The sequence below is a fragment of the Crocodylus siamensis genome, chromosome 15, assembly GCF_052110815.1.
Source record: "Crocodylus siamensis isolate JL-2025a chromosome 15, ASM5211081v1, whole genome shotgun sequence".
Taxonomy (NCBI): Eukaryota; Metazoa; Chordata; order Crocodylia; family Crocodylidae; genus Crocodylus; species Crocodylus siamensis.
This window is the reverse complement of record NC_143409.1, coordinates 37,460,870-37,484,981: the sequence shown is the minus strand read 5'-3', so window position 1 is coordinate 37,484,981 and position 24,112 is coordinate 37,460,870. Positions and strand designations below refer to the sequence as shown.

At 41.6% G+C, this 24,112-nt stretch overlaps 1 protein-coding gene across 4 annotated transcripts in view; it reads right to left on the bottom strand.

Annotated features, from left to right (window-relative positions):
• The window catches only part of THSD4 (thrombospondin type 1 domain containing 4), a 698,655-nt gene that overhangs the window by 13,855 nt on the left and 660,688 nt on the right, over positions 1 to 24,112 (bottom strand). For 3 of the 4 annotated variants that reach the window (XM_090028684.1, XM_090028683.1, XM_090028686.1), the window contains one exon: positions 16,175 to 16,354. In XM_090028684.1, the coding sequence (XP_089884810.1) occupies positions 16,175 to 16,354 (180 nt within the window). The other variant, XM_090028685.1, reaches the window with a different exon arrangement.

The window sequence follows — 24,112 nt, the reverse complement described above, 5'->3', positions numbered from 1 at the left end:
GCAGATTTGCAGCTAATGGCAGCAAACTCCTCCCACTTCCTGGGCCTGAGGAGCATCATGAAGAAAAAGAGTAGTTCTGTCTCCCTAGTCCATTCAGTCTTTGATGTCTCTTTTGAGATTGACAGCAAAATGAGAATTACTATTAAAGGTGCTATAGACTCTTTGATGATGACACTTGCCCTCTCAAGCAACCTTCTGGTAGCTGGGAAAAGTATTTTAGAATAGCCAGGTCGAACAAAATTATGTCCAAACCTTGTGCCAGATCTAGCAAATAATTTCAGCTCCCAAAAATATGGGGAATGCTCCCTCCCCTCCAAGCAAACCCCCCCTCCCCCAGATATATTCTGACTTTTTTCATTGTGAAATTGAGAGCACATTTGCATGTATTTCATTAAAGACATCAGAGTTAAAAACCTTCACTTGCAATAAATAATTAAATAATAAAATGAAAATGTTTAGTTTCTCAATATCATTTCTGAGCATATTCATTACAACATTAAGCAATTTCATCCAGTCATACTCCAACATTTCCTCTTTGTCCATAATACCAAATGAAGTCTAGGCAATACCTTTTAGCTAAGTATTTTAGTTTGCTAAAATATGATGATTCTTAGGCATAGAGTATTCACAGGGTACAGCTCTTCCACTTAGTTAAGTCAACTTCATGAGAGATCCTCAGCTCCTGGTGTAAACTACCATACTAGTTCATGGAGAGGAAGGGGATTCACTACATGTTCTCCAACTAACTATTCAGGAAGGCTCTCGGGCTTTTAATACAGCAATGAGTTGAATAAGCTGCCAAGTTAGAAGGTAAGAAACTGTGTTGAGGGGGTCTTAACTGGGGGTCTCTGAGCATAAATATTTTTCTATTATGGACAGTGTCACTTATTATATTTTAAACACCCTGCATAAACCATCAGATATTTCTGCAAGTCCTTTTGCAGCTACATGGCTCTGCTGTGGGTAAAGAAATACTAACTAGTTCTTTCCTTGAATGCTACCTACAAAGACCAATAATATAATTTTTTCACACAGATTGAGCTAAGCTTACTTACCTCACTCTTTCCCTGCCCCCTTTTTAACTGTGTGGATTATACGTATAGGAAGGACTGATTTCCTGTGAGGTACAACCCACCTTGAACACCCTTAGAAGTGGTATGGCTCTACACTGCTCCTTATTTTCAAACCTATTCCCAAATGGCACGATTAAACCTTTAAATTTAAACAACAAGATGTTCCTTCATTTAATTTTTTAAAGCAGCAGGTTTCAAAATGTGGGGTTTGCCCCCGGGGAGAGGTGTGAAGGAACACTGTGCTGGGGGGGGGAGGTGCCATGCACCAGGCATATTTTACTTTTATTATTATTATTATTAAACAAGAACATGTTATTTAACAACAACACACTTTGAAATAGTATGAGTGAACCTTTTGCAACTGATTTCACAGGTGTTACAATGTATTTAAATTAAGCCAGTGATCATTTCCATAGCAACAACTACCTTTCCCACCTTCCGGTTTAGTGCATCTATCATATCTACTCTTACAACACAAAAAATTATAAGAAACATTTGGGCAGTACAAATTATTGCCAAAAGCTTTGTCAAAGCTTTATTCTGCGTTGTCAACATGTGCAATCAAAGCTCTTTAATTGTTTGGTTCATCAGTTTGTGTGAGCTTAGATTATCTGCACTGGCTGTGCTAAAGACAAAGTACCGCTTGAGACTGGAAGTGGAGAACAACCTCAGTGTCGGTTTCAAAAATCTTGAAATAAGTATAGCTTCAGATACTTTAATTAGGCAATTTAAGTTGTGTTAGTCTCTGTTAAGTTTATGAAAGCATATTTTGCATGTCTGTTTTTGTCTGCCTTTGTGGGGAGCATGAACACAATTATAACTCAAAGCAGGGCTCAGCTCAAGAAGTTTGAAAACTGCGGCTTTAAAGGCATAAATGCTTTCCCCCAAAACTAGTATAGATTCCAAGCTAATCTCACGATCCAGTTGTGCCTAACATTATTAAATCTCCTATGTTTTGGTCTTTGAGGTAAGAAGATGGTATCAGTTAATAATCTGCTAATAGCTATCTTTATTTCCCTTAACAGTTGTGGAAGAAGGCGATTTTGTTCTCATGTCCTCTCAGCCATGAACCTGTTTCAATTTCTTCTCATCAATTTTCCAGCTTCTTTCCAGGAAATCTAATCCTGGTTTTTTGTTTTTTTCCTCCTTAGCACAGCTCCTAGATCTTAAAAAATCAGGTATACATTGCTTCCCTTCTTTTATACTCTAGATCAATTTTATAGTTTTGTGGGGAAATTCTCTGAGGTTTCATATTCTTTACTGTTTCTTATTGGTCCTTTAATTATTCTTCATTGTCTCCTCTGATTATCTTTATACATTTCCCGATCCACCTTATTACCACATTGTTTGCATTTTAATGCTTTAAAAAGCCTCTAGTCTTTAGCCACATTTGGCCTCTGTGGCCCTTTCACCTCTATGCACATATAACCAGGAAAAATTCCAATTTTATTTCTCCAGCTTTTGACTATTCCCCACTTCCTGCACACAATAAGTTCACTGAACATTACATACTCCAATCAAAGTTCCTTTACATAATTTTGACAGTCTATCAAAATATGCTCTTCTCAAGCCAAAGACTATTCTTCTTGTTATCATGGGATTTTCAGAGTCAGTTCTAACGAGGTACATTTCTTCAATCCATACTCAAGTAAAGCTGCCATTTGATTTTCAGAATTTCTTGAGTGAGGTCTTTGGGATTTGGCCCACTTAGGCCAGTGTGTTTTTAAATGCTCCCATGCTTCAAATGTATTCAATTAAGCTTGGCTCGGTTGCAACAATGAAGATTTGAAAAGTCCCAGCCTATTTCCCCCCTGTTCTTTATTGCATAAATGCATCTTGTCACCATTACAAACATGGTAAGGCTTCTCACCATCATAAAACCGTTTCATTGTCACCAAACAATTGTCTAGGCTTGTAACGGTTGCAGATTGCTCACTCAGTTTTTCTTTCCCTGGGGGGAGCTCGCTCCCCACAGGAATCAGTGTAAACCAATCCACAACACAGAGAAATATCCCTCTATGGGTCTTTTCCCAGACCTGAGAGAGTGCTTGGGCTTGGTGCTGCAGTCACTAATGCAGACTCTTCCCTCTCTCTCTCTTATTCCCTCCAGCAAACTCAGTCTCTTGGTTTCACTTGTGGTCTTCTCTGAGAAGTACTTTGGCATGGTGGTTGGCGCTCATCCAGCAGCCTACTGACCTGATCACATGCGCTCGCTCACTCTTTCAGCTGTGCTCAGACTCCTCTTCTCTCTGACTCGGACAATACTTCAGGTCAGGCTTCCACTTCCAGCCCTGCAGCCCTCCTGTCTCTCCCTGGGAACTTTCAGCTCCCATGGGGCCAGTCAATTATCATCATAAATGGGCCCAGTCCATCAAAGCAGGCTTGTAAACCCCCTTTGCCTGCTTCCAGCTAAATTGCATGCAGTGTGCTACAGTGCTGATGCGTATCCCTGGGAATGTCATTTAGATGTTCTGAACCTGCTTTCTGATCTCACACTACTGCAGTTGCCCATCTTAGCTGCACCATAGTATCTGAGTTTCTTGCAAGGTCCAATGGATTTAGCTTTTGGTGGGGAAGTGCTATTGTGGGAAGTGCTTTGGCCTTAGCTTTTGGCTTCAGGCCACAGCTATCACCTCTGTTGGTTCTACCTGTACAATTGCTCTCTCTAGCTCTGGGGCCCCTGGCCAAGGGCTTTTGCATTAGCCTTTCTGGCTTTAGCCCACAGCTGTAGGTTGTCCTGGCTCTAGCTGTTCTTGTTTCAATCTCAGCCCCCGGCCATTCCCTGCTGAGGCAAGGCTGCTCTCAGCTTTATTCAGTGCCCCCAGCATCCCTTGATCAGGGTGAGGCTGCTCCTATTGTACCCCTCCATAATTTAACATCACTGTACCCCCCTCGCAACCGTCCATCCTGGACATCATCAAGCCAGAATGGACCACTGGCCTTCAAACAGCAACGCATATAGCAGAAGCAATGAAGAAATGCATAGTCAGGAAAACAAAAACCTCCTGTATCCAGTCCTCACCGCTCTCCTGTCCCCGCTGCAGCAGACTGTTCAAGGCAAAGGTCGGGCTTATAAGTCACCTACGTACCCACATGACCTAACTTCTGCCCCCCTCCTTTTTCTTTTTTCTACTTTTTCCTTTCTCTTTTCCACTTTTCTTTCTTATTCTCCTGCTTTGCTGGATGCGGTTGTCTTTGCCCGCAAAGGACAACACCACCTTAGGCTATTCATGGGCTAAATGTCGGTGCACCCCTCAGGTGCCACACAACCTCCTCCTCTATTATTCACAACCTGTCCTCCAGCAATAGTTAAAACATAACCCTGCTGCCTATGACTAAAAGACCCAAAAGACCCCCAACTCTGGGTTCAACTTCCTTGCAAGCTATAAATCTCTTACTTGCAGTTCAGGCATTCGCTCTCCCATGGCCTTCCTGTTCAAGAGATCCTCTCCCTGCTGCCTGCAGGACCAGACTGCATGCTCTGGCTCAGGCCCTGGGGTTTTACCTCCTAAGCCCCACCACTTCGAGGCAGGTGGCTCTCCCTAGCCACCTGCAGGAGTTTCCAACTAGGGCCTCTGGCTAGTTTTCGGGGCAGCTCACAACTACTACACTGGTTGCCTTAACAGTGCCCTTTTCAGATTTTACTGTTCTCTGGCTGCTTACTTCCTGAAGCTATCTCAAAAATGGGCAAAGTTTCTTTCACCTGGATCTCTTCCCTTCTGCTTATCTTTGGGATAGCCTTCCACCTGTACCCAGCATAACAAACAGTCTTTCCAGTATCCCCATAGCTTATCCCCTGTTCTTGAATCCCTCCTTCCATATAGAACAGCAGGGGGGTTCCTATCAGGTCTATATCCTAACCCAGGGGTTGACAGCATTTTTGGGCAAGGTGCCAAAAACACCCACAACCTCAACTTGTAAGACACGGAGGTGCCAATGGCATGTGGTGTGGGAGCAGCCAGGGGCCTTTCCTTGTTGTGGTCGTGCATCCCCAGCCACTTCCCCAATGACTGCCCCAAGGCGCATGTACCAAGGAACCTGCCTTTGTGTGCCACACTCTGGCACCCATGCATGGGGTTGCCCACCACTGTCCCAACCCAAAATCCCACAGGTCCTAGGGCAGCTGTAGCACTACTTGGCAGTCTCTATGAGGAGCAGTCATGCTGTCTATTTTTACCTGTCTAGCAATATAAAACCTGTCCAGCAAACACTGCCAATACTTGAGTGGCTTCACTGGTGTGTTAGAAGTTTCCATGCCTCAATTCTTCCTCTTTTTGTTCATTGATATGTCAGCAAAATTTACAGTTCCTGTCTGTTGGAACACCTGTTTCAATCTCTTCCAGTCCATCCTGAAAACCAGGATGCCCTCTGGTTTGTCTTACCCTGGGGCAGGATATTCAGATCTTTCTTCATGACTGTTACAGGTCACCATCTTCCCCTCTGGCTTTAGTCCCTGTCTGGGCAACATCTGAGGAGGGTCATCACCAGGCCTGACTGTCCTCTCAGTCATGCTTAGGTACTTCTCTGTCGTCACCTCTGACTCTGGTGACTGGTTGGTGCTAAATCTGCAGTCTGTTCTGGTCTCGCTGGAGTTGAATTTCCTGCATTCTGGTGGGCTCCTCTTTTTCTTTTCTCCTGGATCCTTACTGCTAGACAGGCTTGAACTCTCTGGCCTTAGGTGGACGGACTTGGCATTTCCCCTGGGGGTTTCTTTCCCCATCTCTCAGCCCCACAATTCCCACTCAGGGAACACTCTTTAGTGTTTTCCCCATTGTGGTGGACTTGACCACTGCCTCCTCTTCTTCAGGTCATCCTTCCTGTGAAGACTATCACTGAGGAAGGACTGCTCTGTCATTCCTACCACTCAGTTGCCTCTAGGAGTGCCACTCATTTAGCCGGACTTTGGTGTGGACAGCCATCCTCACAGTCCCTTTGGATTTCTGCAACCTTTCCCCCATAGATGTGGTCTCATTGAGGTTCTTCCCTCAAGTCCTGGTCCTCCCCCCCCCCACCACTCGGCTGCTCTTCTATCTCTTTTAAGAGGGCTTGATGTCTCTGTCCAGTGTTGTGGAGCTATGGCTGACCTCACCTTCATTTCTAAGTGCAGGACCTGGTCTTTAAGGCTGCTACCTCTGTTTCCTTTGCTCACAGCTGTGGTGCTCAGCCTCTATCTGCTTTAGCAGCTTCTGTCTCTCCTCCCAAGGAGACCCTGCAGTAAGCACCAACCTGGCCAGCTCCTTCTGCAGTTCTTCAAGCTCCTGTTTGTGCCTAGACCCCACCAAATTAACTCCCTGTATTTTGAAATGCTCTATGTGTCCCTTTGTGAATCTAGCCCTGAGAAGTTACCAGACTTGCCCAAGTTTATACAGAAAGTCCTAAGGCAAAGCAGGGCTAGAAGCCAGTCTCTCAAGTCCTCAAGCTACAGCCCTAATCACTTCTACTCCTACTCTGTTTGCTGTGAGTGATGATAATTCCTATAAGTATTTTGTCTGCCTTTTTAGATCTCACAACAAAAAACAACATTCATACTCTCCTGGTACCAGTAGCAATATCAAAGAGAATATCAAAACAAGAAGTGAGGCTCCTACTTAGCAGTTCAATCAGGAGTTAGGTATGCAAAGGTGTGTCTATACCCAGCAGCCACTCAAACAGAGACCTTGAGAGTGACTGAAGGGGTATCCCCCTTGTGTCTTCCCAGATTTATCTCCAGGCTTGGTAAATGAAAGCTGGAGTAGGTAGGCAAGGCATGCTCAGGGGCATCCCTACCAGGGCTCACTGCAGACATAGGGTACCCTAAACACTTTTGAAGATCAGTGTGTTAGTCCTTCTCTTTCTTCTGTGCCTTCAAAAGATGGTTTGTTTACATAATCAAATGCACTATATATACAATTTGTCTTCCATGGGTATGAGTGACTGTCTAGTAAACTGTGGGTGCAATTTTAAAGGGTGTTTCTGATCATAACTGCCATAACATTTACTAATGGAAATGTACTTAATCTAAACTAACCCATCTTAAGCCAAATTTGGCTGTCAGTAACCCTAACAAAACTTAAGAAATGCTACTGGCATCAGTGAAATGGCTTGTCATTCTGAGAGCCAAGCTTGAAGCTTTATTTACAGAGAAATGTCCATATCTGGATTTTGCTCATCTGATTTTATTTTGTTTTAGTCTCTGAATGAGATTGTTCAAAGGGTTCCTTCTTCCTCTTCTGCTCTCTTGGGCATCCATAGAGGCAGTCAAATATCTGAGCGCGACAGCTAGTGGGAAAAGCAAAGCAATTCTGCCCCTAGCCATATGAGTGAAGAATTTCAGAGGGGTTTCTGAATCATATTGTTAAAGGTACTTAACTAGGAGAAATCAAACTAATGGGATCTGAGGGATTTCCAAATCCAGCACCTTCATTCCAAATTTGATTTTGGGCCCAAGGAAGGGAGTGAGTTACAGTGCTTGATAAGATGTCATCTAAATTCTATGTGAAGGTATCATACTTCATTTTGAGGGGATACTGGACTTCTGTTTTTCATTTGGGTGAAAATATACAATAAATGAGTAAATAAATAGAAGTTGAGGGTTTTCTTTTTATAACAATTCCAAAAAGATACTTTGGGACAATACATGAAACAAAAACCATTTGTGGCATTGGCAACCAGCAAGAAGACTACTTCACATGAAAGCTGAAGAGATATGGCACACTGTGGTAAGTTTTATTTTCAATAACATTCTAATCACTATAATCTGTATGGTAAATATAAGATAATTTTGGGACCTTGAGCACATCCGTGACTATTTAATACCTGTTAATTTTAAAAACAGCTAAATTAGAAAGAAGCACTTCTTAATGTACTAGAAGTAATTTAGTAACAAAAGAAAAAAATCACTAAGAATGGCTTTAAAAGGGCTGAATGCAACATGCAGACAGATACAGTATCTGTGAATTGGGCCCAGTGTATTTATCTTCTGTCTTGTTCAATGCATGAAGGGATAGCTAGTTTTATCAAGCTCAATTCTGATCAGTTATACCTGTTCCTATGAAAGTACCCTTGTTAAACTCACTCAGAGGCTTAACATGGGACAGTTTACTGGTTAGCTAAAAGAAATATGATTCAAACAAAGAAACTAGGGAGACGGTTCAAGATATACAATTAATTAACAAAATATTATATTCCAGTGGAAGAACATTTCCACTTTTTACAAAATTAATTTTCAAAGTTCATTACTGATAAATTAGTTGTTTAATTTTCTCCTGCACAAAATACTTAATAGCTATTTTCAGTGCTCCCTAGTATAAAGAAATATACCTATACCATAATGTAATGTTACTTTCACTCTGGTTTTACAATAATTAAGTAGTTTAGGAGTAGTGTTGTAGTCATGCTGGTCCAGAAAATATGTGAGAAGCAAGGATTTCTTAGGGTGATCTCTTTTATTGGACCAACCATGTAGTTGGGATAAAGTTAGACAGGCTTTTGAATGCAAGACACTGTCACATAATGCAATGCCTCTCCTTGTCCTCTTTCTTATAATGTCTACTCAAACCCATAAAAAAGTAACAATATATGAACCAGAAATTTCACTCTCTCTCTAATTAGACATCAGTTGAAATAAGTAAATAAATAACTCAGAATTCACATATTTTTTCACTTCAAAGGATATTATAAATAATGTGGTTTTATTCCAATAAGAGGCATATTCTTTACTGGCATTAGTCCTTTAAATAGTAGGACATTTTCCTAATTTTGCAGTTTTTTCCATATTGGTATTACTAATATTAGCTCTAGTTCATACTGTGGCTGGCTTCTCAGCTGGAGTAAACCAACACTTTCATTGACTGCCACTGAGCCATGAAAATTTATACTAGCTTCAAAGTTAGCTTTCTTTTTTGTCACTTGCTAATAATATACAAAACTAGAAACCAAAGCACATTTCCTCAATGCCTGATTATTACTGTTTTAGACAGATGTGATGCCATAGACATTATTTATAGAGTGACCCAAATCATGCTAGGTATCCAGGTTGTAGCCATATTGTAAAAAACTACCGTGTTTCCCCGAAAAAAAGACATACCCATAAAACAAGCCGTAGCAGGATTTCTATGTATTTGCGCAATATAAGCCATACCCCGAAAATAAGACATAGTGATAGGCGTGGCTAAGCGTACCGGCGCGAAGCGGTAAATAAGACGGGCAGCCCTTCTCATTTGCCCCATCGTGATAGCTGCTATCTCGGAGGTGACCGGAGAGGGAGAAATAGAAAGTGAAAGTAAAAGTCTCCTCAGTGAAGTGAGGAGCAGGAAGTTCTGCTTTAAGTATTGTGTGTCCTCAGGGGGAAGAATAAAGCTGTGGCTGCTGTTTTACTCAGCACTGTGGGTCTCTCTCAGTGTCTTATTTTCGGGGAAACACGGTATACTTAATAAAAATAAGACATCCCCTGAAAATAAGCCATAGTGTGTCTTCTTGAGGAAAAATAAATATAAGACAGTGTCTTATTTTCAGGGAAACACGGTAGTTGGTCTAATAAAAGATATCACCTCTACCACAAATCCTGATTGCCCAAACCATGCTAGGCACTTGGCAGAATATATATATCTGAAAAAGCTAAATCTAAACAGGCAGATCCTGTGAACTAGCTACTTCTAGTATGGGAAATACTGTTAGGCTGTATTATCAGCTTGTGCTGTGGGCCAATGTATTTTTATGGTAAATAGTCTATGCTTGTAATCATTATTTATTGGATTAGGACCTCCTATTACGACTGTTACACAAAAGAATGGGTAATAACAGGGAAGGGAAAAAAGCAGAACACATTACAGTGTGACGATACGGTAGTTACTTAGCAGTCAACTGAGCTCTTTTATATGTGTTGTCCATATGTACATTCCCATTTTGGAACACTTTCTTGCCCAGTGCGAGGTGTTTCAAAGAACCAGAGAAGCAAGGCAGGATGAAGAGTGTGCATATGGACAAAATATAAAGTACATTATCTTTCTTTTTGAAGTGCTTGACCACACAAACTTTCCATTGTGGGTGATTTTCATAGCAGTACCCACTCACCTGGGGTCAATTTGCAGAGCCCTGTAAACAGCAACAGCTGGGCTGGTTTACCAAATACACTGTCCTCTCTGGAGGCCTCTGTGGTAGCATAATGCTTGGTTAAATTGCCTATGGAGTTCTAGACAGCTGCCTTAAAATATCAGGGATATATTCCATAGAGAAGCAGGCAAAATCACTTGGCCCTGGAGGAATAAGCTCTGATCATTGTTGGTAGTTCCCCCCTTAGGAATTTTATGTAACACTCTGACAGTCTATTAGACAGTCTTGGGTACAAATAACTGTGTCTTGGAGATAGAAACAAATATTAAAAGAGATTTCTCCCAGAACAAAATGCAAAACACTTCTTGTTGATGCCCAGAATAATTAAGCCCGTCTCTGCATGGCAACAGATAATTATATCTGCCAGCTCAGATACATATGTCAATCTGATCACCTCCATGCAAATGAGGGACGGTCTCATATCTCCTTGTTTATTCTCGTGGAACATCATGGTGGTAATGGAACGCTGTACGTGATGGCCCCTGATAGGCATGCCTGCCAGGCTCTGTGTATCACCCTTTGCTCCAGGACATTGATATGCATCCTTATCTCTTGAGCAAAAAAGGTGCTTTGCTCTTGAATGTTGTTTCTGTGTGCTGCCCACCCTAGAAAAGAGGCAACTGTGATAACTGTGGCTGATGAGTAGGGGGAAAAATGGTGTTCCAGGTGTTTGTTTAATTTTTCTGCCTACCATGGGAGGGAAGACCTAACAAGTGAGGAAATGGTCACCTCCTTAATCTGGCATGAGGCAAAGGAGGCCACGTGACTGACGAAAGATAAAGGGAGTCTTGATTGTTGTTGGGTGAGCCTCCCCCTGCAAAATAAAATCCAGCAAGACCTGGAACTGGTCTTAATAAAGGAAAACCTCTGCCTGAGAGAGAATCTAAAGTGGCCTCTTCAAACTATGGAATCTAAACCTGGATAAAGTTTGATGTCTTGACATTTGCCTTCAGGTCTAGAGTATGAAACAAATGGAGGGCGGCACAGAAGTTTTCCGCCACATGTTGGGAAGAAATTGCTTTTCTCCAGTCAGTAGTCCAGATCAGGCTAAATTGTTCTCATTAAATGGACTGCTACCACCCTAAGGACTTGAAAAAGACTCTTGAGGCTGAAAGGTAGGGATTTTCTTGGTATCACAAAGCAGAGAGATATTCTATGAGACACTATAGTAGCAATGTGAAAATAAGCATCCTGAAAGATGAGAGATGCAAACCTTAGTTCTAAGGATGGAATAACCGAATAATGATGGATAATGTAACCATTTTGAACCTGAATTTGAACTTGAGGGTGTAGGAGTTTAATTCAATTTTCAGGAACTGAAAAGAAAAGTGACAAACTCCTATGCCTTCAAGTTCAAAATGGCTACATTATCCATCATTATTCCATCCTTAGAAACCACTGTAAAATGTCCCTCTTCTGTATTGCAAAAAAATTTCTCCTGTGGACTCTAATGCTGGAAGAGAAGAACCTGTTGAAGTAAAATGTTGTTAGAAATGTCCCTATACAGAGTTGAGTATGAGGTATTTAGAGTAGGCCCAAACATTCTGCTTTGCTCCACTTAGTCCTCCGCCTGAAAGAAAAAAATTATGTCATGGGTGGTTGATTAGTATTGCTGAGTAATGGTGTTAGTTAGCACTTCCCCATGCTACCCATTTAAACCCAGCTACTCTGCTTCTAGTTTGTAAGATCTGTGTAAAGAACCACAGTATGTATGAGGGCATTAGGGTTGGGCATAGTAAGCTTGCAGTCTAGGCATGGCCTTTTTTGATGTGGACATCTGCCTGTTCAAAATAGTTGAAAAGGTTGCCAAAGAAAAGGAAGGGAAGGGTAGAACTGTAGAGAGCAGAATTAATCTCTTGATTGCACCATTAAAGGTTTTGTCTATCTCCTAAAGAGTAGTAAGTTGATGGGGCTGCAGTATTATAATGCTTGCACTTGTGAAAGCACTGTCACTTTGTCAACTGCTGAGACAGATGACTGCTGAGGTGGTCTCTGTTAAGGAATCAGGCAGCAAGTTAAAACTGAAAGAATGCACTGGAGGGTGGGAAGATACTGAGGCATATTGTATCTTGATGCAGTAGTTGGCAGTAGTGCTGAAGTTGTTGGTGTGGAGAAGTCAGTGCCAAAGTGTCAGATCCAGGACTAGGTGGCAAAGGAGAAGCTGAGGTGTCCCTGGGGTACTTATCCTTGTGCTTCCTTGGCACCACAGAGCTGGGGTCTCTGGAACGAATGTTGGTACCAAGGCTTCAGTACTGGCACACTGCTAAGCTGTGTCAAAATCCATTCAAGGCCACGAAGTTTAGAAGTAGAATGAGCAAGGAGATGTTAAACAGGCACTCACTGAGGCACACCAAGATGAAAATCTCCAACTGTGGCGATCCCTAGTTGTGTGCTCGCTGGAGGAGTTCTCTGGTGTCAACAAAGAACAGTCTTGGCAAGAGAGACCTTATTTGTGTGCTTAGGCTGAGCTAAGTCTTGTGTTTTGGGGTTCAAGGCTGACCCTATATATTTACCCAAAGGGTAAACATGAAGTCTGGCCTTGCATCGCTATCTGACCCAGGAATTTAACAACTTACAAACAGCACACATTGTAGGGATATGAAACACTAGACACACTTGGCATCCATGGAAAACAGAGCTCCATTACAGGAGGGATAAAGCTTGAATTATGGCAGAAACCATGTTAATGGTTGAAGAAGAGACCTGGTTGAAGTGAAGTGAAACAAGAAGGTTCAGTGCGTCTACATGAGTCATATGCAGAAACCAGGAGAACCTTGGGACTCACTAAAAACATAGTGACAAAGACTGGGGAAAAGATGGGGGGAAAAGAGACAAATTAATTGAAAAAGCACATAAACAAGAACAAGGGTGAAGAAAACAGGCTTCTGAGTTGCTGAAGGCCATAAGGGGGGGGTGGGGTTCAGACTGCAGGAGTGTATCTATGCAGCTGATGGGAACTGAGGAAAAGGATCATACTAGGGACAAACAGGGCAGTTGTACAGTATTCAGGTACTGCTGATGCCAAAAATTGTCTGAAGTTGAGCTCCTGATGTGTATGCACACAGTGGAATGTGTGTTCAAAGGAAAACACATTGTTACTCGGTTATATTAAGTGCAGTGTCAAAGGTTTCATTAAAATTATTTTAAGTTAAAGCAACTCATAAATAATAAAACAACTCTATAAATAACATCCTGTAATAAAAAAATGATAAATTAAATTCCAGCATGCTGCAGCCTATACTTGTTACTGATTCCACCAGCAGGGTGCTTCGTTTATATTTCATTTCCAAAAGCTTATAAATCACTCTTGTCCTGGTGGTACCCTTTCCTATATCATACACAGCATCTAACATGACATTACCATATACGTTACAAACCTTCTCGCAGCGAGACTCATTCCGCTCAAGAAAAGCAACATATTCTTTTCTCAGAAGGGAGCTTCCCAGATATATCCTGATTTCCCAAATGTTTAGAGACTACAGAGTTACATGCTATGTATGTGGTATAGTAAAGTGGCATACAGGCTACTCTGTATTTGTTCCCAAGAAGCAAAACATCATAATCAACAACCTTGAGCTGCCTCTTTGAATCTATAGTCATCGTCATATAAGTGATTTAAAGCTGCAGGTAAGGATGCAGTCTCATTGTACAATGCACTAAAGGACCACACCAGCAAACTCAGGGTTGAATCTGGTGCTCACTGAAGCTAATAGCAACATTCTCACTGACCTCAACGGGTGGCTAAATCACGCCTTAGAAAACTCTCAACACTAACTGAAAAGTGTATTTGCTATTATGAATGAAGTTAATTTATCAAACATTTTATTTTTATCCTATTAAATGATAAAGTTATACTGTAAAACCAAAACAAAAGGAGAAACACAAACTGATATGGGTCCAATCTTTAATGTTGCAGACTGCCCTGGCATAAAAATCTGAATAAAACAGAAACCACACCTCCCATTAAACTTAAATTAAGAGCCACCCATTGCTCAACACCTGACAGGATTAAGCCATATATAAATGATTGATAGTCCCCTTCCATCATTTTAAGTTCAGAGCCACAAACGGATATTCTTTAGAAAAAAAGAACCAACCCAAATTAGCCCCACTCTTCCCTGTGTGCACTACACTGGAACTGAAAACTTCAATGTCACTGCAGTTGTTTTCTATTGTAGAAAAATCAGCAAAAAATTCACAGAAGGAGCAGCAGAAAGCATGGCAGTTTCTTAGTACGAAGCAGCAGAGGGGAGCATTGCTGCTTTATTGAGGAAAATGAGCAGCTAAAACCACAGCCAAACAACACAAAAACACTGGCTGGTGATTGATGGATATGCTGCTGCAAAGCTGTGGTAGGAACTCTAACCAAGGGTCATCAAAATTGCTGATAATCTAATTTCTTTTAAAGCAGGTCTTTTCTAGTTTACTTCAAAGTTCAACATAAATAAGAATTTAAAGTATTTCACAAGTTTATTTCCAATTTCTGATTTTACTCAGAAGTATTTTTCTAGTTACTCCTGGATCAAATACTTTTCCCACTGTGTCTCACTGGATTTCTCATAAAATTATTTGGAAATTTTGATTCACAGTCCATCCCGTCTTATGTTAAAGCTAATTATTCAGAGTCTTGTGAGATCCTATTCTAGTCTTAATTTCATTAAGTACCAGTTAGTGCAGTGGTCTCTGGTTCATTTTCATAGGAAATACAGGGCCAGAATTTCTAGGTTTCAGTCAAAGAAGTCCCAGTTTAGGTCATCTGTAGTCCTAGACTCAACCCAAGAGCCTCTTTCCTGGCCCTGTTCATACACATCAGGCCTATCCCAACATAGACTGGATGGTCAGAAAACAAGACCCATTAATGAGCTAACTTGGGAGGATGGAGAAGACCTACTATGCTTTCTTCTTTGCACAGGCTAAGCTTCTATTTCTCTGTAACCATTGTCCTACATATGCAGGCAGGTTGTTCTCAGTTGGCTGTACATATTAAAATTAACATTCAGGATAAATGAGACATTTCACACTTCTGCATTATTTCAGGCTGTCTTCAGACTCATGCAGAATCACCCCACTACTTAACAAGGTTTTTGTCAGCGTCATAAGGACTAGGAACTTCCTTTTTTATAAATCAAAGCTAAAATTGGAAGTAATGATGAGTCCTAAATAGCTTCAACTTAGCCTGTCGTGCTTCCAAAGTGTTTCAGACATACACATTCTGTTTTATGCAAAACTGATTAATTGAATCCCATTTTAATTTAAACTCACTGTAGCTGAGGAAAACCAGAAGTGTGGAAGGGGTCCTAAGTTACCTTCCTGCTTCCTTAATCCTCGGCAAACTGGAATAATTCAAAGCAAGCTAAAGACTGCTTTTATTTGTGTTGTCTGTAGTCGTCCCACAGGGGACCACTGTGTTAGGTTAGGATCAAGTAAAGCGGCAGGGTCTTTAACTGATCTTCCATTTCGACATGCCCTCTCCATACACCATATGTGGTGTGGGTGATCTAGAATTGGCTACATGATAGCTATGGGCAGAGGAAACAATTATACTGACTTAAAGGGGAAGGAAAGCATTCCACCCATGAGCATGCATCAGCTCATGTAACTGTTTAGTTAGTTTAGCTCCTATTCTGTAGTAAGTGAAACCAAGCCAGAGAAGCTCACCCCAGAATGAAACAGCTGCTAAATTACCACACATCCACTTACTGCAAAAAAGCGTGGTCAAATGAAATAGTTACAACAAATAAGCATGAAATAAGGTTAGTCTCTGTTCCCCTACCAGGTGAATCAGCAAAAGCCCATTACTTACAAGGGAATTCCTTTCTGTTGTGGGATTCTTCAGTCTCGACTAAGACAGCACAAAGCAGATTTCATTTACAATATAATCCATGTGCAAATAACATTAAATCTCTTTTCACAAAAGTTTCATAGCATTTTTGTGTTTTTGTTTTGTTTAATATAAAGGAGACAGAGATGCAGCAAACAGCATGGGTATAGAAAAGAATGAAAGGACTTACTGTGCTCCATTCTGTATTGAACCATTTAGCACCACAGGGCTTGAGATAGCAGGATTGCTGGCTAGCAGGTCTTTCCAAAAACGAACACTCATAGGGGTTCAACACATCGAAATTACCTTCAGTTTTCCTAACACAGATAACTTCCCTCTGTTGGGTTCCACTGCCACATTCAATTGAACACTGTATCAGGGAACAAAGAGTGGTGGTGGTCATATAGTTTCTCTATGTATTTTTGATATTCTAGTCATGTATTCTAGCTATTCTCACAATTGTCTTATGCAGTGGCTTGAGCCCATGAGATGTACACCATTTTGAAAATATTAATCTGCTGACAGAAGAAATGTAAATTCTTGCTAATGCCCTAATTACGTCCATATATATATCTGGACTCCTTCGTTCTAGTCTTCTCCTTCCCCTTGCCTTTCTCCATGTACAATCTTCTTCCTTTCCTCCATTGGAATTTAGGCAGATCTCTCCTTTAATTTCCTATGCTGAAAACCATATCCTTAATCTGTTGTCTACTCCTTCCATTTTCTGCCTGAAATTCAACTTTACTTTACCCCGGAAATGTATTGGTTGATGAGGGGACTTGAAACTTACTACTGCTCCATAAAGTACAGGTCTAGCACTAACCCAGGAAGTAGGATTCCTGGCCTCCAAGACCTCCCACCATGAAGAGACTCAACCCCACATCTTCTTCCTATGAGAAAATCCTAGCCACCAGGCTATAGGTTAGTTTGGATGAGGTTCCCTTCTACGCTTCTTGTTGAAGTGGGGCTCTTGAACAGCCAAGAGCACAAGACGCACAGTACCAGAAAGCAGTGGCGACACATAGAGGGTGCATGTGCACCCCCTGAGAGCAGCATTCCCTGCTTAGGTGATGGGCAGGGGGGCAGATGAGAGTGCTGGCACCCCTCCTGAGAGCGCCTGCTGGAGTGTGGGGGCACCAGCAGAAATGATGCCAGCAGTCTCTCCGTGGCTGATCATGCTGACCCGGGGGTGAGGAGGGGAGGTTCTCTGCGACCAATCGCCACTGGATCAAAAGTGCTAGCAGTGTGCCGCTGGCACTTCTTCATCAGCATGATTGGCCACAGGGGGACTTACCCACTCCTGGTTGCTGACTGGCTGCTGGGGGGACAAGTGCCCCCACCTGATTCAGAAGGAACCAGTTGCCCATGCCAGAAAGAGAGCAAACAGAGAAGAGTAACCCCAGTCTCATACTCCTCCTCCAAGCACAGATTCCTATGAATGCATTTTACATTAGACAGTCATTTGTTAAAAACCTGAAATAATTCTGGCATAAGAGATTGGAACCTGGGACTCCTTCTCCCAAGAGAATACTCTCCTCACTGGATGTGATGAGTCATTGCTCCAGGTGAGGATGAGTCATCTCTCTGGCAGCTAGCCATCAGATTTATGATTGCAAAAAGCTGACCTTGCCCCAAATATAGCTTTAATCCAGCAGGAGCCTACAAACTCACCAGAAGACTTGTCAAGCACACCGTTTAGCAGTGCTCTGATACTATAGCTTTAAGGCTGTTTGGGGTAAGATTGGCTTACTGGAAGGAGTGCAGCCAATGACTGACTGCCAGAGGAATGACTCATCCTCAGCTGGAAGAGTGACTCATTACCCTGGGCTACAGAGTCATACTGGCTCTTCATTGCTCTTCTTCAGATCTCATCAACCTTGTACTTACCATCCATTGGTCCAGCTTCAACAGGAAGGGTGGAAGGGAACTTCACCCAGCCTAGCCAATAAGCTTCTGGTTAGGTCAGTCTCTTAAAAAATGGAGATCTGAACCTAGGTACCAAGGGATATTTTTTGGCCATAATGGAAGCACTTAATGGATCTGGTTACCTAAGTATTCTGCAGCTGCTGGAGTAAGAGTAAACAGGTCTACTTTTTGTTATTTATGTGCCTAACTTGCACTTAATGTTTGTTCATATGACTACAAGGTTGATTTGGATCTGGCTCTAAATGCTTTGCTGAATCAAGGGCATGTAGCCTTCTGTGATATTTTTTCTTTTTCTGGCTGGGCCATAACAGGCTAAGTACTGAGCAAGAACTTGCATAGTCAAGGCTTACAAGTTCCATCCTTTTAATTGCTTCTTATGGGTATCCAGTAAACCAGAGATGTCAAATTGGGCTGTGTGAAGCTTTGGTCCCCAATTCAATTTGGCAGAGATTCAGCCCAATTATCAAATATGTGGCTGAATCTCTGAATCTGAATCGAATCAGAGGTCCCTTTAATTTCTCTGAGTCAAATCAGAGCCCTCCGAATTGATTTGGAAAGATTTGGTGATTCGGACATAGTTTCAGCTTTAAATGTTTTTTCTACGTGCCTCTAGGTAGCAGGCGGCTTGTGAATGCTGCAGTGCTGGGGCACATGGAGTGTCCCACAGAAGTGCGGGGGGGGGGGGGGTGTTCCCCATCATGCTTGGCCGCAGACCTGGAAGTGGACCAAAAGCACTTCAGGTCCACTTCTGGGTCTGCTAGGGACAGCGCGGGCCCCCTTCCGCGCCCCCCTCCTCCACCCAGCTCAGTGACTGGTGCCTCCTGGGTCTGGGAGGGCACCCGAGGTCCCCGTGGCCAATCACTGAGCTGGGGGGAATGGGGGAGGGGCCCAGCGCATTCCCCAGGGGACCCAGAAGTGGATCAGAAGTACTTCCAGTCCACTTCTGGGTTCGCTGCCAAGGATGTGGGGGCCCGCCCATGCTCCATCTGCCCCAGCATCATCGCATTCATGACCTGCACCTGGTACCTCGAAATATGTAGAAAAGACATTTAATGCTGTCCGAATCACTGATTCTCTGAATCAGCATCAAATCTTCAGATTCGGATTTGCCTGAATCAAATCAGGGACAGTGATCTGGATCAACACATTGAATCACTGTCCCCGATTTGGGCCGAATCCAAATCGAATAGGGCCCATTTCACACTCCCCTAGCATCAAATTCATCTGGCCCAGCTGCCATGGGTTGTCCCTGCTCTGGGAATCACAATGTACATGGTGCCTGCTCTAGCTGGTCAGGGACCAAGGGTGGGCACCTTGTATAACCTGCTTTGGTTAATCTGGGATCTATACTATACGCTCCCAACTAAACTACACTGCTTGCAGCACCCATTACAGACACTCTGGGATCCAAGTCACATCAGTGTGGGTCCCAGACCAGCTGGAGTAGCTGCTAAATCTGGTATGCTGGGGGAAGAAGTGGGAGAAGAGTGATCTGTAGACCTTACCCTACCCACAGCCTTGCCCTGTGCTATGCCATGCCCTGTATGAATCTACTCAGGCCCAGGGGCAGCACTGGGTGCCAGATAGCAGAATCCAGTCCCTCAGGCCATATGTTTGACATCCCTGCAGTAAACAATTGTCATAAAAATTAACAGGAATGGCCCCTAACAACAGTCTCCAAAAAACAGTTTATCATCTTAAAAAAAAAGAACACACTTATAGTTGCTATACTATAGCACCCCAACCTCTACTTTTGGATATTGAAATCAGTCATTAGTTATATCAAAATTACTGATTTTTGGCATACTGCAGTGACTTTGGTGCAATTAATTTAACTGATGCCTAAAGGAAAAGAAAGAAATGAAGTATTTTTTAAAAGACCAAGCTTTTTAATTGACACACAAGCTATAAATCACTATGAAACAATCATAATTTCTTTACAATCCATAAAGTTAAAAGTATATTCTTTTCCTTACTGGGGTGTGCTATAATAATACAAATCTGATTTCTGGTATTCAAAATTAGACCTAGGATAACATTTTCCGAATTGCTTATGTCACTTAGAAGTCTAAGGCCCAATGACTTTAACTGAGACTTATGGCTCATCTCCACTCCGTTTCTGTACTGCTTTAGTGCTTGGAGGATTAGGGGAAACTAATAAAATATGCTTCCCCAAAAAGTTTTTTCAAAAAGGCACATCAAATGAGATGTGTTCTACTTGGAAAAAGTTATATTTTCTGTAGAGAATTAGCTCTGTTGAAAGTCCTAACGTATGTGAATGTTCCCAAAATTAAACCCACAAAAGATACCCTGAATGAAGTTATGAAAACACACTTTTAATACCATTTTTCAAAATGTGGTAAAAGTAACAAAAGTAGAAAAGCAGCTCTGTTGAAAGTTCTAATGTTCATGAAAGTTCCCAAAACTAAACCCAAAAAGGATACTCTGACTAAAGTTATGAAAATATTATTTTAATACTATTTTTCACAATATGGTAAATGCAACAAAAGCAGAAACGCAGAGGTTTACTTATGTCTACATTTCAAAGCTGTTTGATTTCTGTATTTGATCTCTCCACATTACATTTATAAGGGCAGGTGGTCCCACTTTTCCTGAAACTGTTACCCAAATTGTATTTTACCATAAGGGTAAATTGACTTTCTTTATAAAACAACATTTTCAGGAAACCTTGGCTTATGTTTTGAGGCAATATACTTTCACTAAGCTAAAATATCAATCCATGATATTAAAATGGAAAAAGTGGAAGTCTTTTTACTCCAAAAAAGTTTGTTGATATATCTGAACTTGACTGGTAACATTAAAGTGCAAAATGTGAAACTGGATAAGTTGAAACATGCCAGCACCAGATACGGATTTCTATGACAGTTTGTACAAAGGAAAATTGAGGATTACTGCTGCAAATCCTATTGTTATTTATGAAGTATCAGAAACCAATTTAGATCAAAACAGACATCTGAAAATGGATGGCAGACCTAGTCTGACCAATGCACAGATCAAGCAGCTTATATTTTTGGGTACATCCCAAGACCAAATGTTAAATTGCACCTTTCTGCATTTAAAATGTAAAGTATCATTTAAAGTCCTAAACAGAATCTTGCAACCAATAATTATGTTTTCCTAATAACTTAATTATATATTTCCAATGAATTAGTCTCCACTTTGCCAAATGTAGGCTAATATGCTAAAATACTTTATGTTCCTCCTTGGTTTTCTTTACTGAAACAGAACAGATATGGAAGCTTCCAATATAGATCACGCACCATGAGTGCAAGGCAATGCTAACACTACCACAAAAACTTTGTAGTAAACTCCCTTATAGCCTAAGTATAATAATAGTGGATCTTTGGCACAAGGTTGGAGAATAAAAAGAATAATGCCTGTTCATCAGGGCCATGTGAAGCTTTGGTCCCTGATTCAGTTTGGCGGAGATTTGGCCACTGAATTGGGCCAAATCTTCAAATCTGAATTGACCATTTAATCGCTCCAAATCTAATCAGAACCCTCTGAATCGATTCAGAAAGATTTGGAAAGATTCAGACCTAGAGACAGCTTTAAATGTTTTTTCTACATACCTCTAAGGTAGCAGGGACTCATGAGTGCTGTGATGCTGGGGCACATGAAGCATCCCACAGAAGCATGGAGGGCTCCCCAGCACATTCAGTAGCAGGCCCAGAAGTGAACCAGAAGCACTTCCAGTCCACTTCTGGGTCTGCCGCAGCCCCCCACCACATGCCCCGACTCGGTGACTGGTGCCTCCTGGGTCTGGGGGGATACCCAGGGTCCTCCTGCAGTCAATCACAGAGCTGGGAGGTGCGGGGCAGCTCCCCCATGTGCTCCCCAGCAGACCCAGAAGTGGACTGGAAGTATCCAGTCCACTTCTGGGTTCGCTGCCGAGCACATGAAGGGCCCCCCCGCCGTCCTGTGGGACACTTCATGTGCCCCAGCATTCCAGCATTCACAAGCCATGCCTGCTACCTCAAGGTATGTAGAAAAAACTTTTAAAGCTGTGTCTATGTCCAAATCTGCTGATTCTCCAGATCAACGTCACATCTTCAGATCTGGATTAGGCTGAATTGAATCAGGGACAGTGATCCAAATCAACAAATAGAATCACTGTCCCTGATTTGGGCTAAATCTGAATCTGAATCAAATAAGGCCCACTTCACACACCCCTGCTCTTTATCCTCCTCTTCTGCATCACTGGCTTTGTCAGTACTAGCAAAAATCAGACCCTTGTAATTTTCCAGTAGTGGCAGCAACTGTGAACATGATGCTGAAGATGGGTACAAATGTTTTTACTCTGCTTTGCTTTGCTTTACTGATATATGCAACCTCTCATTTGCTTTCCATGAATCACAAAATGTCCAAGTTATCTGCAAAATGTTCACAAAAAGAAATGGTATGGTGAATACTGATGTGAATATGAATGGTATATTACTTGACTATCATCATATTTTCATGCTGGCTGTCTTGTGGACTATGGTTTAAGATTAGCTTTAATATTGAAATAGTCGCCCTAAGCTTGTTACAGATGTGTCTAATTGTTTATAGTGGTTTGCCTCCACCGATAGCAACATCCACAGGTACCATTTGCTTTAGGACTGTGTTAGTCTCATAAGACCAAGGAGTTAAATTTATAGAATAAAGCTCATTTATTCAGCGAGCCTTCTTATACTACTGATCTACTGTACCCTCCTGCAATGCCCCAGGACCAATGTAGTAACTCTGTAAAGCTGTTAAAGGTACTCACACTTCTTCCCCCTTTACATGCAACATATCTCCATGTAATTCTAACATTGGAAGTTTGGTTCAACCCACTGTTAAAACACATTTTAATAGGTCTCTACTAGTTTATGTGTTGGCTTTTTAGCTCTAAGTGATTTTTGCAGTTTCTCGGCATGCTCAGTCCTTATTGGTTCAGTTCTTGTCTGGTTTCCTTGTTCAGATGTCTTTACTTCTGTGTCATTTTCAATCTCCTCGGGTGTTTCTTGTTCCTTTGTTGTTATCTCCGTTTCCTTTGCTGACTCTTGTGATGCTGCTTCTTTTCTCCCCATTTATGAGCTACAAGTGTCATTTGTTCTTTCTTAATAACTGTCCTTCTGGTGCAACTACTTGATAGGATCTGGGAGCTACTTGATGAGAAATTAATGCTTTTTGTTTCCACATGGGTCCATCTGAAATAAACACCATATCTTATTTTTGTTTGAGTTTGTTGAATTTTTTAAATGTTTTTACATTTTGCCTTTCATTCTGATGAGCATCATCCACAAGATTTGGCAGCCTGGTTTTGAGTTTGCTGTTAAACAATATTTCTGCTGAGGACAAGTCATGTTTCATGGGTGTTGCCCTGTAATTTAAGAGTGATAGGTAAACATTGGTGTGTGAATCTGTAGTTTTTTTCAACAATTTCTTCACTATTTGTACTCCATTTTCCACCAGACCATTAGAATGTGGGTTTTAGGACTTGAAGCGTTATGATGGAATCCATATTTATTTGAAAACTCTTTAAAATCAAGGCAGTTCAACTGAGGTCCATTGTCTATTTTCACAGCTTGTGGAATCCTGTGTCACATAATTCTGTGACCTGATGAAAAAAAATCACATTTTTTTCCTGCGTGCAAGAATAAGTCAATGCCCACTTGACACCACAGAGCTACGAGCTCCTCCATGACCTTCATGAGCTCTTTTCTTTGCACTGATCTGTATTTTCTGATACCAAATAAATAACAAAACGACACATAATACCAGGTTTACAGCATCGTCTATGTTATTATTTATGTTGGGCCAATATAGAGCACCCCTTACTCTTCTGCATGTTTCAATGCTCCAGCACTGCTGGAACAATAAGTTGTGAGCCTTTGAACAAAATGCCATCCAGTACTGCCAGCTCTTCTTTGATCTAAAAATAGGGGCAAGGTATATGCTTTCCAGGCCAACCAACACATATAGCTGTTATCATTTTTTGCAATGTTGTATCCTGAGAAGTAGCTTCTGCGATTAGTGCCCAAATTTTTATTTGTGACAGGAATCACTCTTTTAGTTAGATTATCATTGACTAAGTCTAAGTCTGAAATTCTGTCATTTTCCGTTGTGTCATATCATATGCTCTGGACAACGTAGCTGCAATAAGTAGATGTTTTCCTGGCATGTATTGTATGTCTAGATCATATATTTACAGTAG